The sequence below is a fragment of the Eucalyptus grandis genome, chromosome 3, assembly GCF_016545825.1.
Source record: "Eucalyptus grandis isolate ANBG69807.140 chromosome 3, ASM1654582v1, whole genome shotgun sequence".
Lineage (NCBI taxonomy): Eukaryota > Viridiplantae > Streptophyta > Magnoliopsida > Myrtales > Myrtaceae > Eucalyptus > Eucalyptus grandis.
This window is the reverse complement of record NC_052614.1, coordinates 33,416,224-33,432,093: the sequence shown is the minus strand read 5'-3', so window position 1 is coordinate 33,432,093 and position 15,870 is coordinate 33,416,224. Positions and strand designations below refer to the sequence as shown.

At 41.3% G+C, this 15,870-nt stretch overlaps 1 protein-coding gene and 1 long non-coding RNA gene across 2 annotated transcripts; one reads left to right on the top strand and one right to left on the bottom strand.

Moving 5' to 3' along the window:
- Positions 1 to 1,679: 1,679 nt before the first annotated feature.
- LOC104437268 lies at positions 1,680 to 5,115 on the top strand. The gene is made up of 2 exons (XM_010050184.3): positions 1,680 to 1,948; positions 4,355 to 5,115. The coding sequence occupies exons 1-2, from the start codon at positions 1,781 to 1,783 to the stop codon at positions 4,907 to 4,909; spliced, it is 723 nt and encodes a 240-aa protein (XP_010048486.2). The 5' UTR covers positions 1,680 to 1,780; the 3' UTR covers positions 4,910 to 5,115.
- An 8,050-nt stretch (positions 5,116 to 13,165) lies between these two features.
- Positions 13,166 to 14,087, bottom strand: LOC108958374. Its single transcript, XR_001985531.2, has 2 exons — positions 13,927 to 14,087; positions 13,166 to 13,774 (listed from the first exon to the last, which is right to left on the bottom strand). It is a non-coding gene; the product is annotated as an uncharacterized LOC108958374 (long non-coding RNA).
- Positions 14,088 to 15,870: the final 1,783 nt, after the last annotated feature.

Here is a 15,870-nt window from a genome sequence, read left to right as displayed (position 1 = left end):
CAATGTGCCACAGAAGTTTTGGAACTTGAAGAGGCTCTTCAAGCTGGATCTAAGCAACAACCGGTTCGCCGGGAAGTTCCCGAGGGTCGTGCTGAAGCTCCCAGTACTCAAGTTCTTGGACCTCCAGTTCAATGAGTTCGACAGGCCAGTCCCACGGGAGCTCTTTGACAAGGATATGGATGCCATTTTCATCAATAACAACTGGTTTCGGTTCGACCTGCCGGATAATCTTGGCCACTCCTCGGTGTTGTTTTAAAAAGTACGATGGTTTTCCCTCCTCCTCCCCCTTCAACCGCCCACATCCCTCACCTCCGCCTTTGCTGGTGATGGGCCAGTCGTTGTCCTTGACGGCCCCTGTGCTCGACGGTCGTGGCTCCGACCACGACCCCGACCTCGACCCCGACTTGGCCACTCGGCGGCCAAGTTGAAGGCCATGATCTCGCTCAAGTGTGAACCTCACGTCGGCAAGTGACAGCGGCTGAGCGAGCTAAGTCAGCGGCCGACGAGGATCGGAACCCTAATTTCAATATCCAAATAAAAAAAAATCCCAAAATGAGTTGTGCGGTGTCGTTTTTGTGAGGCCATTCACTTAGGACGGCAAAACAACATCGTTTTCTTAAGGAGGATGGAAAATGACGTCGTTTCTCAAGTCATGTCGATTTTTTTATTTTAAATATAAAAGCCACGTAATCATTTTGGTCGGAATCTCTCGCCAGTAGCACCAAAGTGATCGTTTTTCCTCTGATTTGGCACTTAAGTGACCGATTAAAATTTTTGGTACCAAAGTGAGTGCCGTACACAACTTATAACACTGATAGTGTACTTCTCCCCCAAATGACCAATGCCTTTACACATGCACCTAAATGTCCAATCGTCATAGTTATTTTCAATGGTTGATGGTGACTCCATCTTTTATTTTTGAAAGATCCGAGCTTTTCATAAACAATCTTTAAAACCTCCACTGTGGTTATACTCTCCACCTGTCCAGCGAGATCCGGCTACCTGGAGGTCCATGAAACGCCATTTATGCTAGTAAAAAACGATAAACATTTTATAATGATCCGTGAATATGGGGAAGTAAGGTCCTAACTTTTAATGGGGTTCGAACAAATGGTTACTTAGGATGACACGCAATTAACTTGTATAAGATCAGTGGCGGATTAACACGCCCGGATATTCCTCTTATCTATTCCTGCATTTCAGCGCACTTATTCATGTCATGAATAGCATTTGTTCTATCGTATATACCTTTTTCTGCAAGCTTTCGGATTCCGAGTGGAGAATAAAATTGTCCCTATAGATTATTATCACAGCACCTAAACAAAGTAACGTAAAAAATATACTTGGTGGTATGTACTAGTAGAGAGGGACGGATAAATGGGTAGTGGATTCTGACCCATAAAAGATAAAATTAAAGATTGTGAGTGGCCAAATGGGACAAAACTCACAACGAAAATATTAGGCTCATGCTCGTTTAAGATTTATTATGCTATAAAAAGGATATAATACTTTTTGCTTTTCCTTTCTTGCAGCCTCTTTTGTTCGTTCACTGAACTATGAATTGGAACGAGTCCACGTTCATTCTCATTTATATATATATATCTGCTTGCTGATGATGCAATACGCACAACTCGAAAAGTCCTATAAGAGAGCGCGATAGGAAGACCAAAGGGGTGCGCGCGCGCATCAGACGACATTACTATCACAGAGAGAGAGAGAGAGAGAGAGAGACACAGAGAGAGTGAGAGAGAGAGAGAGAGAGAGAGAGAGAGAGAGAGAGATGGAATGGAGAAAGTGTTATCTTGACGCCATACTCGTGCCATTAGGGTTTATGATAAGCTTGGGCTATCACGCTTGGCTATGGCATAAGGTCCGGACCGAACCGCTCACCACTATCATAGGCACAAACACAAGGGGACGACGCTTCTGGGTTTCCGCCATGATGAAGGTACTTCTTCTCTAACACTTCTTTTCGTCATGTATACACTTTACGCACACATACTTGGGCGAGTATACCTATTACCACTGCCACACAGCTCACCCAGATCTTCTTCTTCTTCGAAATTATCTTTCTTGATTCATCAACCACCTAAACTTCACAACGCGACAGTCAGCAGTGATGTTGAGGAATTCTTATTCTGTCTATTTTTAGTTAGAGAAGCAGTTTTCCATCCACATATGTTGTTATGACTGTCCGTGTAGTAAGTATATGAATCTTTATATAGAATGATTGAATCACACATAGGTCTCATGCAAACCTTTTCTCTCCATTTTCTTTCACGAGAAATGAACACAACAAACACTCCGATTTTTTTTTTTTAATTTTTATTAAGAGTAAGGTTCTAGAAAGTATATGAAATGCCATTGAGGGAATATTCCCATACATTAACTTCCCAAGTATTTTATGCTCCGCTTGTTCACGAAAAATGAATTATTTGAAAAAAAAAATACTTTTTTAGTGATCGCTTGAAATAATTAGTAAACAACGAAATTTATGTCTAGACATTTTCATGAACAATTAAAATATTTTTTGTTCATTCATTTATATAAATAATGTGAATTATCAATTTAATAAAATATTTTCCAAATCATTCATTTTCACGAAACAATTGCACCCTTAGATAAGCATCATTTATATGCTAGACTCAACGATAGAAGAACTCTTCGTTTCAGTGGGTTCATTTGGTTTCGATTGATTACAAAGCCACTACTTCACAAGTGTTTGAAAATGGAAGAGAAAAAATGCGGATAGGGATAGAGTTCTTGATCTAATGCTACCATTCAAGTTGACACGAACAAGTGCTTGGTGAAACATTGTCCAAGATTGTAGTTTGTGTCTCCATCAAAATATGTGGTGCCTAATTTTCTTCTAGCATAGAGAAGGCAAAAAAATAAATAAATCATAAGTTAATCTGATCAATGAGAAGGATAACAATAGCTAGTTCGAGAACTTTGAAGATATATGCAGAACTACGATTTTATCCTGCTTGTGGAAGCACTTTTCAGCGACCGGCATGATGTTGTTGTACTCCGCCATTTCAGAGCATAAAATCTGATATTTGTTAGTGCTTTCCATGTGATCATCCACAGCCCAATGTTTTAGAATGTATAGTCAGATCGGTGAGTGAAGTGCGTTTCAGAATCATCAAAGCATAATGAAACGATCTCATAAGCTAAAGTGATGGCCCCGTGACGATGCGGAGTTTCCACGTCCTAGCTTTGCTTTATATATTAGGGTGTGAATCTATGCTTCGCTCTGACGTCACTGATAAAATGATACGGTCGGACGACCGTATGAAACAAAACACATTTAACAATTGAAACGTGATTAGAGCCTGTTTCGTGCATCCTTTCACAATAATCATAGTTATGAAAAAAGGGATAGTGCAGTTTTTATAAAGTAATTAGTAATATCTTCATAATCGCAGCGCCCTCACAGTAGTATGGGAGTTTCTTAATCAGCATCTTCAACTTTTTGGAAATTTATAAAGTTCTTCTGTTAAGCCCTGATCAATATATCTACAAAAAATCCTTCAAATTGTATTGGATTAAAACCGTGTATTGTAGACATTCCCTCGGTAAATTTACCTTCTAAAAGGCTAAGTGCCCTAACTTGTAGAGAAAAATGCACAAAAAGACAACCTAACTTTTTTCCTATACTCTTGCTCCTGCATCTTCCTTCATTGTCGGCCTCTACCACCTAATTGTGAATTAAAACTACTCCCAAAAAGAGGTCCGACCACCTAATTTTGAATTACCGTGGCTTTGAAGCCACGCATCACTAAGCGAATGAATTACAACACAATTAAAATGCAGCATTACTATAGCGCCGCTTCTCAGCTATAGGAAGCGAACACTTAAAGGTGCAGACATTAGCATACTCTAAATGAGTTTTCGAGGATAATATAGTTTTGATAGTTTTGTATGAACTCCCCAATGAAAACATTATATTTTCAGAATATTCTTCGAATAGGAATAGCCACCTTCCAACTCCCGCTTGCGGGATTGACCAAGATAACTAGACAAATAAACGAAACCACCGGGGAATGTCTACCAAATATAATGCGTGTTCTAGAAGTTGCCACATATTCTGTCCACACGAGGGAAAACGTCACATGGTTTTATCCTCTACCCTGACTAGGATATTCTCCAATTGGTAGTACGTGAATTTTGACATATATTAGGTGGAATGTGTAACACTATCAAATCCCAAGTACAGGAAGCTATTTGTTGAATTTCCCAGAGTATAGGACTTGTATTGACAATTTTATTTTTGGGATTTCTCTATAGTACCATTATGAAAATGGGAAAAAGAAAGAAACAAGTTGAAGGTTCATATCTGATGAATTTGTAGGACAATGACAAGAAGAACATCTTGGCGGTACAAACCCTCCGGAACACCATCATGGGGTCGACCCTGATGGCCACCACGTCGATCCTCCTCTGCTCGGGCCTTGCAGCAGTGATAAGCAGCACCTACAGCGTGAAGAAGCCCCTGAACGACTCGGTGTATGGTGGGCACGGCGAGTTCATGTTGGCCATGAAGTACGTCACCCTCCTCACCATCTTTCTCTTCTCCTTCCTCTGCCACTCCCTCTCCATTCGGTTCATCAACCAGGTCAACATTCTCATCAACACTCCGATGCAGCAAGTGGACCCTGAGATGGCGTCCATAGTCACTCCACGGTACATCGCCGAGCTCCTGGAGAAAGGGTTTGTCCTCAACACCATGGGGAACCGGCTTTTCTACACAGCGATCCCTCTTCTGCTCTGGATCTTCGGGCCGGTTCTCGTGTTTCTTTGCTCGGTGGCGTTGGTTCTGGTGCTGTATAACCTGGATTTTGTGATTGGGAGTGGCAAAAAGTGTTGTCAGATGGAGGAGGGGACGAGAAATGGTGACTTAGTATGATGGAAGGGAGTGCATGGAAAGGGGGTTCAGTGAGAGTAAAGGTTCTTTCTGAGGGATAAAATGTGGATACGAAGCCCTGGTCAGCTAATGTCCTGAGGTTTTCCATCTATAACTGTAAAATTATTTGTCTTTAAATAAGTACGTAATTTTGGACGTGGATTGGAGTCATTTAAAACCCTAAATCATTCCCTTGAGATATTGACAAATCATTGACAAATCAGCTAGAGCAGGTCTTCTTTCCTTTTATCACTTCTCTGTCTTTTCTACTTCTAAACCGTCCCTCCTCCATGAGGCCACAACTTGCACCCCGCAGAGAGGGCGGCCTCTGCCAATTTAGCTTTGCTCCAACTAATCAGACCGGTTTTCAGTCGGGCCAGTGGCTTGATTAATCCATGGTTCTTCGATTCACCTATCTATAGACATTTGTTATGTGGTCCATCAGGGGCCTGATTAGGTTGAACTTTAATTTTAGGGATAAGTATATTGAAAATTCTAAAACTTGTCATAAAAATGCAATTGAGTTTTAAAAATTTCAAATAATGTAATCAAGTTATAAAACTTATTACAAAAATTAAATTGAGTCTTAAATTTTTTTAAAAATGCAATCAACAGAAGACTTAATTGAATCAATTTAATAAGTTCAAAATTTGTTTGTGTTTTTTGACAGTTTTAGGACTCAATTAAACTTTCGTGATATATTTTAGCACTTAATTGTACTTTTTAAAAGTTTAAGAACTCAATTGTACTTTCATGATAGGTTTTAAGACTTTTAATGCATTGATCCCTTAATTTTAAAGTAAAAAGACAGAGCATGTCGAGGTTTGATACAAAGGTCAACTCGTTCACAAATAATTTTAAGCCGCTTTAATTCGATTTTCGATGTAACATCGCTTTATTTGGATCCTTTCATTTGTTCTTTGATGAGCAGGCTTTGTACTGCTCCAGGGTCTTAACACTTTCCTTCGTTAGAATTTGCGGATGTCACTTGAATTAGCAAACATCGAGTTGTCATGCGGTTCACACTTTGCGGAGTTTCGTTTCTTTGCATGAACTTTTGTTCACTATTTCTGTCTTTGCAGGACATTAGACTTTTAATCATTTAGATTTTATGTCTATATCATAAAAGGAAAATCATAAAAATCGTTCATGCGCATTACATAAAATGACTTTTGGCATTGCTTGTTTTTAAGATTTATTAATTTTATCATTAGGTAAATAAAAAACATATTCACATAACAATTTCGGGATAATTGTCCAAAAAATCAAAAACATATTGTACCATGACAAATTATTAAAACTTTTCAATTATGTCAAATTAGTTTTAAATATTTTCAATAATTTGTTAATTTAGTACTTTTTAAGCTGATTTTATCTACGATTTGTTGACGTGAATGTCAATCGGCCATCAGCCATCCCACGTGGCGTAGCTGATTTTGATGTGGACAATTTAAAAAAAAATCCTGAATTTTCCTTCTTTTTTCTCTTTCTTAAGTGAAAAGGAAACAAAAAAGGGAAAAAAGGAAAAAATAAAAGAATAAAAGGAAAAATTCATAAAGATTTAAGAAATATATAAAATTGTCAATGTCAGTGTCGATAATGCCACATAGGATTGCTGAGATATCAAATTCTAAATTAGGAATTAGGGATGAAGAGGAAACGATTATATAAAGGAACTTCTCGTTGATAAGAGGGATCGAGATCATGGAATTTGGAGGGACTACGGCCTCAAATTTCCTGGTTTGGTAGGAGGGGTTTGAAGGGATTGTGGAAGATGTACAAATATATTTTCTCTCTTTCGTGTATTCATCTCTATAAAACAAATAGTCTCTAATAAAAAAATGAGGTGCAGACACCCAAGTGCCAAAACTTCTAAAAGGTACACTTAAGTACCAAAATTGGAGAAGAAATGAATACATAAGTATCAACAACAAGAATTTTCGGTCAAACAATTAGCGTGGTACTTTTTGGCGAGAATTATAAAAGTTGTAGCATTTCTTTAAAAGAAAAAATTATCCTTGTGGTATTTTTATTTTTTTTTGTGACCCAGGGAACCCCGCACAGCCGACAGCTGGGAGTAAACTCCTGGGGAGGCACTTAGGAAACCACCACCCACGTACCCCGGGTAAGTCGCCAAGTGTCTCCACTTGCCTCCCTGCAACTTGCGTCGCAGGGGCTTCGAACTCTGGCCTCCAGCGTGGAAGTCGCGGAGCCACCCTCGCGGGTGGTATCCTCGTGGTATTGACGTGGCTAGATAAGCCCAAAACTAGGGAAAATTGTCCAAAAAGTTCTAAATCTATTGCACTTTTGTCAATTCAGTCATAAATCTTTTACTTTTACAAATTTAGTCCTAAACATTTTCACTTCTTGCCAATTAAGTCCATCCGGCTAATTTTGGTTGGAAAATACTGACGTGGACGCCGACAAGACTTGACGTGGACAATTTTTAATAATATTTTAATATATTTTTTTTATGTTCCCCCCCCCCTTTTTTTCTGTTCTTTATTTTCTTCTTGGCCTTTTCTATTGTCTGGCCATCGGCCACAGGCGACGACCAGCCATCGGCCACAGCCAACTAGTTGGCCTCGCTCGCCACAAGCGAGGCTTGGTCGGGTGAGGGTGAGCCCCGGCAAGTAGAGCCCTCACCCAAGCGCGGCCTAGCAAGGGTCACCTTGGTGAGGCCAACCCTTGCCCAAGCCAGGGCGGCCTCGCCAGGCATCGGCCGAGGGATGGTGACACCGGGTAAGGCCGCCTTGGCTTGGGCAAGGGTCGGCCTCATTAGATCTGGTGAGGGGAGCCCTCGCCGGGGCTCACCCTCTCCTAGGTGAGTGTCGACCTCGCCCAAACCATATCTGGCGAGGGCGATCCTCACCCTTGGCCAGTCGACACCCGGCGAGCCCACCCTGGCCTGGGTGAGGATCAACCTCGCCAAATTTGGTTTGGGCTAGGTGGACACTCGCCTGGGTGAGGGCGAGCCTCGGCGAGGGCTCCCCTTCTAGCGAGGCCGGCCCTCGCCCAACATCGCCATTGCCCAACCGACAGCCGGCGAGGTTGCCCTGGCCTAGGCATAGGTTGGCCTTGCCTAGGCGACTCTGGCCGAGCCACACCTGGGCGAGGGCTCCCTTCATTGGGGGCTCTTCCTCACTCGGTCAAGCTTGTCTGTGGCGGGCGAGGCCAGCCTACTAGTTGTGGTCGGTAGCCGGCCACCGGAAAAGGCAAAGAAGAAAGCCAAAAGACTCTTCCTCACCCAGTCAGGCCTTGTCTGGGGCGGGCGAGGCTAGCCTACTGGTTGTGGCCGGTGGCCGGCCACCGGAAAAGGCAAAGAAGAGAGCCAAAAAGAAAAGAAAGAAAAGAAAAGAAAAATATATTAAAATTGTCAACGTCAGTATTTTCCAATAAAAATTAGCCGAATGGACTCAATTTGCAAGAAGTAAAAATGTTTAAGACTGAATTGGTAAAGTTAAAAGGTTTAAAACTGAATTGGCAAAAGTGCAATAAGTTAAGGACTTTTTGGACAATTTTCCCCCAAAACTATGTCATTTTGATCTAAATTTGATTTTTAATATAAATATTAAATAAATTAATTAAAAACTATATTTTTTTTTTTTAAAAGGGAAATTAATGAGGGCCTCCATGGCCCTTGCCGTTACCACCCGACCATCACCAGAAAGGGCCGATGACAATGGGGTGACAATTGGCCAGTGCCACCGACCTAGCTAACTACATGTGAGGGCGTGCACGCCCTTGCCTAGATTTGGGGTGAGGAGTCGCAACCTTCACCTACAATCGGCTAGGGCTGCCGACCATTGGCCGGGGCTCGGTGACTCTAGCCAATCTCAACCCACAATCACCAACCCTTTCCAACGATGGTGAGTCGGTGGCGGTGAGAGATGTGGAGGCCCTAGCTAATTTCCCTTTCTTTTTTATTATTATTTAAATTCAGCCTTTTTAATTTAATTTAATTAATATTTATATTAAAAATTAGATGGCAAAATGACGTCGTTTTGGGACAAGAATTGCTAAGTGAACATTCTAGCAAGCCATGTAAACAATTTTATTAATAAAATAATGTTATGTCATATTTCCAACAATTTTAGATGGCAAAATGACGTCGTTTTTGGCATCAGTGGATACATAACTATCGAAACTCCCAATATATATATATATATATATATATATATTTCTAAGAAAAATAGCTTTATTTGAAAAATTCAGGTAAACAACAAAGCAAAACCGTGGATATGTCAAAAATTGAATAGATGGCAAATCAAACTTTAGATTGAATCTCAATGTTCTTGTTGAGGTGTGATTCATATTCCCCATAAACAAAAGACATGGAGTTCCTGCTATAGCATAGGTTGAAGTGCCGTCCTGGCGGAGTAACACCTTTGAGTTTGAATTGCTAGAGGGTTTTTTAGTTTGAGCCCATATTTTATTGATAAAGTAGGTTTAGGCTCATGAATAGTTATTGGGTAAATATAAAATTTCTCTTGTAATTGAGGGTTGTATAGAGTGGTGTGATATGCTAGTTATGATAAATTTTATATTAGATGTAACCCAATTTAAGTGTGAACTAAGATAAATTTTGTAGATCAATTTCTCTATTTGGCCTTTACTTTTTATTTCGTTGTGTTTGTGCATTGAATGTTAACATCTAGTATCAAAGCCGATGGTTAATTGATAGTCCACTCCCAATGTGTATTGGTGTTTGGCGAATATATCAAGGAATGAATTTAGTAACCAATGTGACTTTCTAGATAGGTAAGTGTCGTGGTGTAGCAACGTGAGCCCAATGGCAAACTTTCATGGTTCGGTTCGAAGAAAGAGATCAAGAATGAAGTTGGGCATTAGGAAATTTAAGTTTAAGTAAATTGATATAGAAGCATACTTGAATTATGAGAGAGATAATATAATACCAGAGCTCACACATGGAGTAGAGATTGTTAGGATATATGCATAAGTTATGTTAGAAAAGTTCGACATCGGAGAATTTGTATAATGTTGAGTAGTTAATATATCATAATTGTGTTATAACTCGTTGACTTGAGTTTCTTACGAAACTTGGTCCAATTGAATATGTTAATAGACTCAGACTTGAATCCCCGCTTAGCGATCTCTCCGAATGAAGGTAAGCTTATGGAAACTTGGTCCAACTAGATATGTTGACGGGTTTGGATTTAAACTCCCTCTTGGCGATCTTTTCAAGTGAAGGTATCGCCTTTTGCTACGCGTTATCAATAGTTAACGCTCGTAAGTTTGAGCGAGAGCGAACAAATCACAATGCTATAAGTAGTGGCAAAATGGACTGAAGGTTTCTAGAAGTCTCCTGTGACATGGTGTAGGCCTCCGCAAAGGTTGGACAGCTCTGTTTTCCCTGAATTGTAAAGCAGTGCGCCGGCTTCTTGAGATTCCTATGGTTTCATGATGCGTGGTCTTGGGCTCTTTGCTAATCGACTTCTCTGAGTATCCTTAGCTTAAATCCTACTTAAAATGCGCCGTCCGCTCCCGCATTCTATCCGTCTGCACTTTTTTCCTCTCCCCCTCCCGTGGCCTCTCTCTCTCTCTCTCTCTCTCTCTCTCTCTCTCTCTCACTCATACACACGATTGGGTTGGGGGTGTGCGTGTATGTGAACGTATGTGATCGGGTCATGGAATGAGGAATGATGGAAATCATACCTCGTCTTTCCTTCTTAGTCCCATGAAATCAGCCCACCAATTCCCTTGTCGATTACTTTCCATTACCTGAAATTTCTAATGCCACTCCGGGTGCCGCTACCACTACCATCACATGAGCGTCTCTCCGGTTCGGCCATGGCCGAGCTTCAAGCTGTGGGGAGCCTACTTGGCTGAGTCGTTTGGGTCTTCAAGACTAAGGTAGGCCTTGCCTTGCCTTGGTCCAATGGCTGTTAGCTAAGCTTGACTAGGGCCCACGAATGAAATGACGGATTCGGCTGCTCTGACAATCTCGTAGACATCCTTGCTAATACGAGAAAATGCAATCAAAAGTGCAAAGCGTGGGAAGACAATTACGACTGTTTTAGCCTTGCAAAGGTCAGAAATCCCAGCTTTGTTCAAAAACAGAAACGGTTGTCTTTAGCCTTGGAAAGGTGGAGCAGATCTACATTCAAGCATGGTCATCTTAGAATGCAAGCATTGCAGCAACAACTTTAGAACCTGACAAATCAACCAAACATAACAGGGACAGATAAAGAGAACCTTTCTTATTTGCGTAAGGAGATTAAACAAATGTGGCAGCAGGAAGAGCAATATTGGGCCATGAGATCTAGACTTAATTGGTTATCCTACGGAGATAAGAATACCAAATTCTTTCACGCGACCACTATCCAACGTTGGCAATGGAATAGAATAGGAATGTTAAAAGATGACGACCAACGCTGGGTTAGGGATCATAAGGCCTTAACAGAGATGACTTTGTCCTACTTCTCAAACTTATATACTTCGGTGGGTCAACATGACTATCGTCTCATTCTGGACCAATGTGTGCAAGTTGTTACTGCGGAAATGAATGTGAGTCTAATAGCAACGGTCACTGACGAGGAGGTACAATGGGCAACGTTCCAACTGGGGAAAACGAAGGCTCCAGGTCCAGATGGATTGAATGGGCTCTTTTACCAAACACATTGGAACATAATCAAGGATGACTTGATCACACTGGTTAGAGATTTTTTCAGTTCGGGGGAAATGCCTCGCGATTTTAATCAGAAGGTAATTGCATTAATCCCGAAAACGACTTACCCTGAGAGTCTAGATCAATTTCGACCGATCAGCCTCTGCAATTATGCCTATAAAGTTATATCTAAGGTTCTGGCAAATCGCCTTAAACCTTGGCTTGATGATCTCATTTCAGCAGAGCAAGCTGCCTTTGTGAGCGGGCGACAGATTCAGGAGAATGTACTAATTGTCCAGGAGGTTCTTCATCAGTTTCGCATAAGACAAAGGAAGCGTCGTTTCAATGTTCTACTTAAGACGGACATGCAAAAAGCATACGATAAGGTTGAATGGGATTTCCTGCAGGACTATCTACTGAAGTTGGGATTTCATCCAAAATGGGTTCGGCTGATCATGCAATGCATTACCACGTCTACTTTAAGTGTCAAATTGAATGGAGAACAACGATCATACTTTCAGCCATCTCGCGGTTTACGCCAGGGTGACCCTCTTTCACCTTACATCTTTATCTTAGTGGCAAATCTTCTCTCGACTCTTATCCACCAAGCAATATAGATGGGTCATCTAAGAGGTATGCAGCTCAACAGGTTTTGTCCAACCCTTTCCCATCTTTTTTTCGCTGACGACTCAGTTTTCTTTTTACACGGCACTATATCGGAATGCTAGAATCTAGCTAACATTCTCAACCAATACTGTATAGCAACGAGCCAGGTGATTAATCGAAACAAATCTGGCTTGTATTTTAGTAAAAATTCCCCATTGACTCTTCAGGAGAATTTAGCTGGTGTATTCAGAATGCCGGTGTTGCAGCGATATGGGAAGTATCTAGGGATTCCTTCTGAGTGGGGAAGATAAAAAAAAAGAGATGTTTGCCTAGATATTAGGTCGAATAAATGCGAAACTTGCGGGCTGGAAAGAACGGTTACTATCTAAGGGAGGCAAGGAAATCTTAATCAAGTCAGTGGTTCAATCAATTCCCCAATATGCTATGTTCATATTTAAACTTCCTTTATCTCTTTGCAAGCTGATAGAAAAGAAAATATCTGCTTTCTGGTGGACAATTGATCACAGTACGGGGTTCATTAGTAGAAATGGGATCTACTTAAAAAGGGCAAGGATGATGGAGGGCTGGGATTCCGAGACTTGATGGCCTTTAATAAGGCAATGCTAGGAAAACAGGCTTGGCGGCTACTTAATGATCCGAACTTGTTGTGCAGTCAGGTTTTCAAAGGTCTGTACTTTCCATCCAAACCGTTCCACTTAGCAGATAAGGGTTCTCGCCCTTCCTAGGGATGGCAAAGTATTCTTCTCGGTAGAGAGAATGTACTACCTAATGTTCGTTGGTCGGTTGGGAATGGTAAGAGCATTCGGATTAGGGAGGATAGATGGCTATCTTTGGGAATTATACATGGACCAGCAGCTAGAGATGAACCAACAATGGTGGCTGACCTCATCGATCAGGCCAATCAACACTGGAAACTTCCACTTCTCTATCAAATGTTTGATGAAGTAGCAGTTGAGGAAATCACATCCATACCTATTCGATCAGCCTATGCAACGGAATGGCAATTACTCAGTGAAAAGCAACTATAAAAACATTATCAGCAAAATCCAAGAGACAACAAATGCACAAGTAGCCTCTACCTCACATCAGTTCTCACGCAAACTATGGCGCAGAATATGGCTACTACCAGTAGAACCAAAGATTTGCAGTTTTCTATGGTCCGCTTGTCACAACGCCCTAGCAACAAAGGCCAATTTACTTCACCGTCACATTATAACTGACCCTATATATGCAGGTTATGTGATCAGGGTTTTCCAGAAACACTCGAACATATTTTCTTCTTCTGCTCTTAGACAACAACAATATGGAACAACCCGCAGCTGAATATCTCACTCTCACCATACACCATTCATCGTTTTGATGACTGGCTCACAGACAGGGCACTCAATGTAAGACTCTTACCTCGGCTCGAACTGATTGCGCAAGTTCTATGGCGGATCTGGTGTGCACGCAACAACTGGATCTTCCGCAGGACTCCCCCTAATCCAGTGCAGGTAGTTGCTGACGCCATATCTCACGATCAAGTCCACCAAGCTATTCTGCAGAGCCACCCCAACGCTGGGACTACTACTGTCAAAACAGGGCAGACGTGGGAACCTCCTCCCCGTGGGTACCTGAAATGCAATATTGATGAATCTTATCATCCAGGAGCTCGAGAAGGGACTATGTCATGTATCAGCAGAAACTTTCAGGGCCTTCTCATCGATGTATACACGAATCGATTCCCTGCAACCTCAGCCTTTCAATCGGAAGTGTAGGCACTCACCCTAACCTTGCATCACCTGCTGCACCTTGGACTGAATACGGCTCCTATTTTGATCGAATCTGACTGCCAGCGCTTGATTGACACTCTCCACGGCACACAGCAACCACCATGGGAAGAACGGGTTCTCTTTACTGAACTGCACACCTTGATTGGCGTTTACCCTAATTTGCGTCTTCAACATTGCAGAAGGGGAGCGAACGGGGTTGCTGATTGGGCCGCAAAAGCCCATGGTCGGACAGGCCTGGGCCGTAACTAGAATGTTTTCCCACCTTTCATGCTTCAAGATCTTGTAATGGCTGATGCCATAATCTCCGGTAATTTTGTTACCGCTGGATGTAATCTCCTGACTCTCGGTCTTAGAGCTGGGAATAGTTAATGCAAATCGTTATATTTCGGACCCAAAAAAAAAAAAATTACGACTGTTTTAGGGTTAAGGGTTGCATTTCGACGATATGGACGAACTCATTCATTGACTTTGTAAAATGCAAAGGAGACCTTTGGGGCCAAAGATACAGATGTAAACAATACTAAAAGTTTCCTGACTTTACTTTTTCTTATATATATTATTGATGATTGACTTGAATTTAACATGTAGTCATCAAATTAACACTCAATTCAACGTAAAAAATTAATAACTGATAAGTATAATTCGATGCCTCTTTAAAATCTAGACACCAAGAGCTTTCCACAACACATAAATCACTTCCGTCCGACATCAAGCAAAGAAGAAATAAGGTTGATCGATTCTAGGGTGGATAAGTTATAGAACTTGGAACCTAGCATGTCATGATCAGTTTCTAGTTTTTGGAATTAGAATTTCCGCAATTTTTATAAAAGAGTTAAATATCATACTTAGATTAGGCATCAACCAGCTTGTTTCCAAGTTCTACCTTTAAATTGGTCTTGTAGCTTCCATGTTCTATCCTAGAACTGGCTTTGTAGGCTCTAGGTTCTTGATAGAATCAGTCAGTTCAAACCGAACCCATTTAGGCCAATTCCTTATTTTGAAATTCGAAACTAGACTGGTCCCCTTTTGAACTGGTATTGAATTGGCTGGGTAAGGCCTGTTCGAGCAGATTCTTGAAAGGAACTAGCCCCGTTGCTCACTCCTTTGAAGATGTAAATCTGAAATTTTCAGAATAAATTGAAACGGCCTTACGTGAGCATCGTCTTACCCATGCTTAGGACATTATATTGGGCCTTAGTCCCTCCTCATAGAAAGTTGACACAAAATTATACTGGACTGCAATTTGATTAAGAAAATATCGTAATTTACGCATAAGAGTCAAATAATACATGCACACATTAGCGGCGAGCACCATGTCCATTTCAAACTGACTAGGTCGGAATAGGGTCAGTAGCTCTATTTCGAGCCGTCTCCAAAACAAGTCAGATAGGTTCCTGATTCGAACTTTTCGTAAACCGATACTTTTGCTCTCGATTCTGAAAGTATATCAGTCCGCTCAATTCGATACTGGAAGGGGATTGTGCTCTTCCAAACCCGGGTTCCAAGTATCCCAGATACCCATTCCTCGAAATTGGGCATGTAGATTGTCTATTTATGACAAACCTTTCATGTTAATGTGGAACAAAGTCCTCTTTTCTAAATTAGTAGCGAAAGAGCACTGAGTTACGTGTGAAAAGAAATGGCAGAAAACAGTAAAATTAATAAAATGATTAGATGGTATCTAAAGATTTCCTTTTTCTAATGTAATTCAAATTGTGACTAAGGAAAGGAAAGCGAGTGATCTGTGGCATGTCTTCATGTACCCGTGCCATCCTTGGCCACACCATCACAAGAGGAAGGCTCACATAATCATCCTTGCGCTCCGCCATGGCTGAGCCGCAAGCTTTGTATACTATTGGCTGAGTCGTTTGAGCCTTCGAGGCTTAGGTAAGCCTGACATTCTCGTCCACACTTGTTCTTGATGTATGATCAATGAT

Bases quoted from the DNA above. Each gene is read 5' to 3' on its own strand.
- LOC104437268 (XM_010050184.3), top strand. From the start codon at position 1,781: ATGGAATGGAGAAAGTGTTATCTTGACGCCATACTCGTGCCATTAGGG. The intron at 1,949-4,354 runs GTACTTCTTCTC...ATGAATTTGTAG, and splicing joins GGGTTTCCGCCATGATGAAG to GACAATGACAAGAAGAACAT.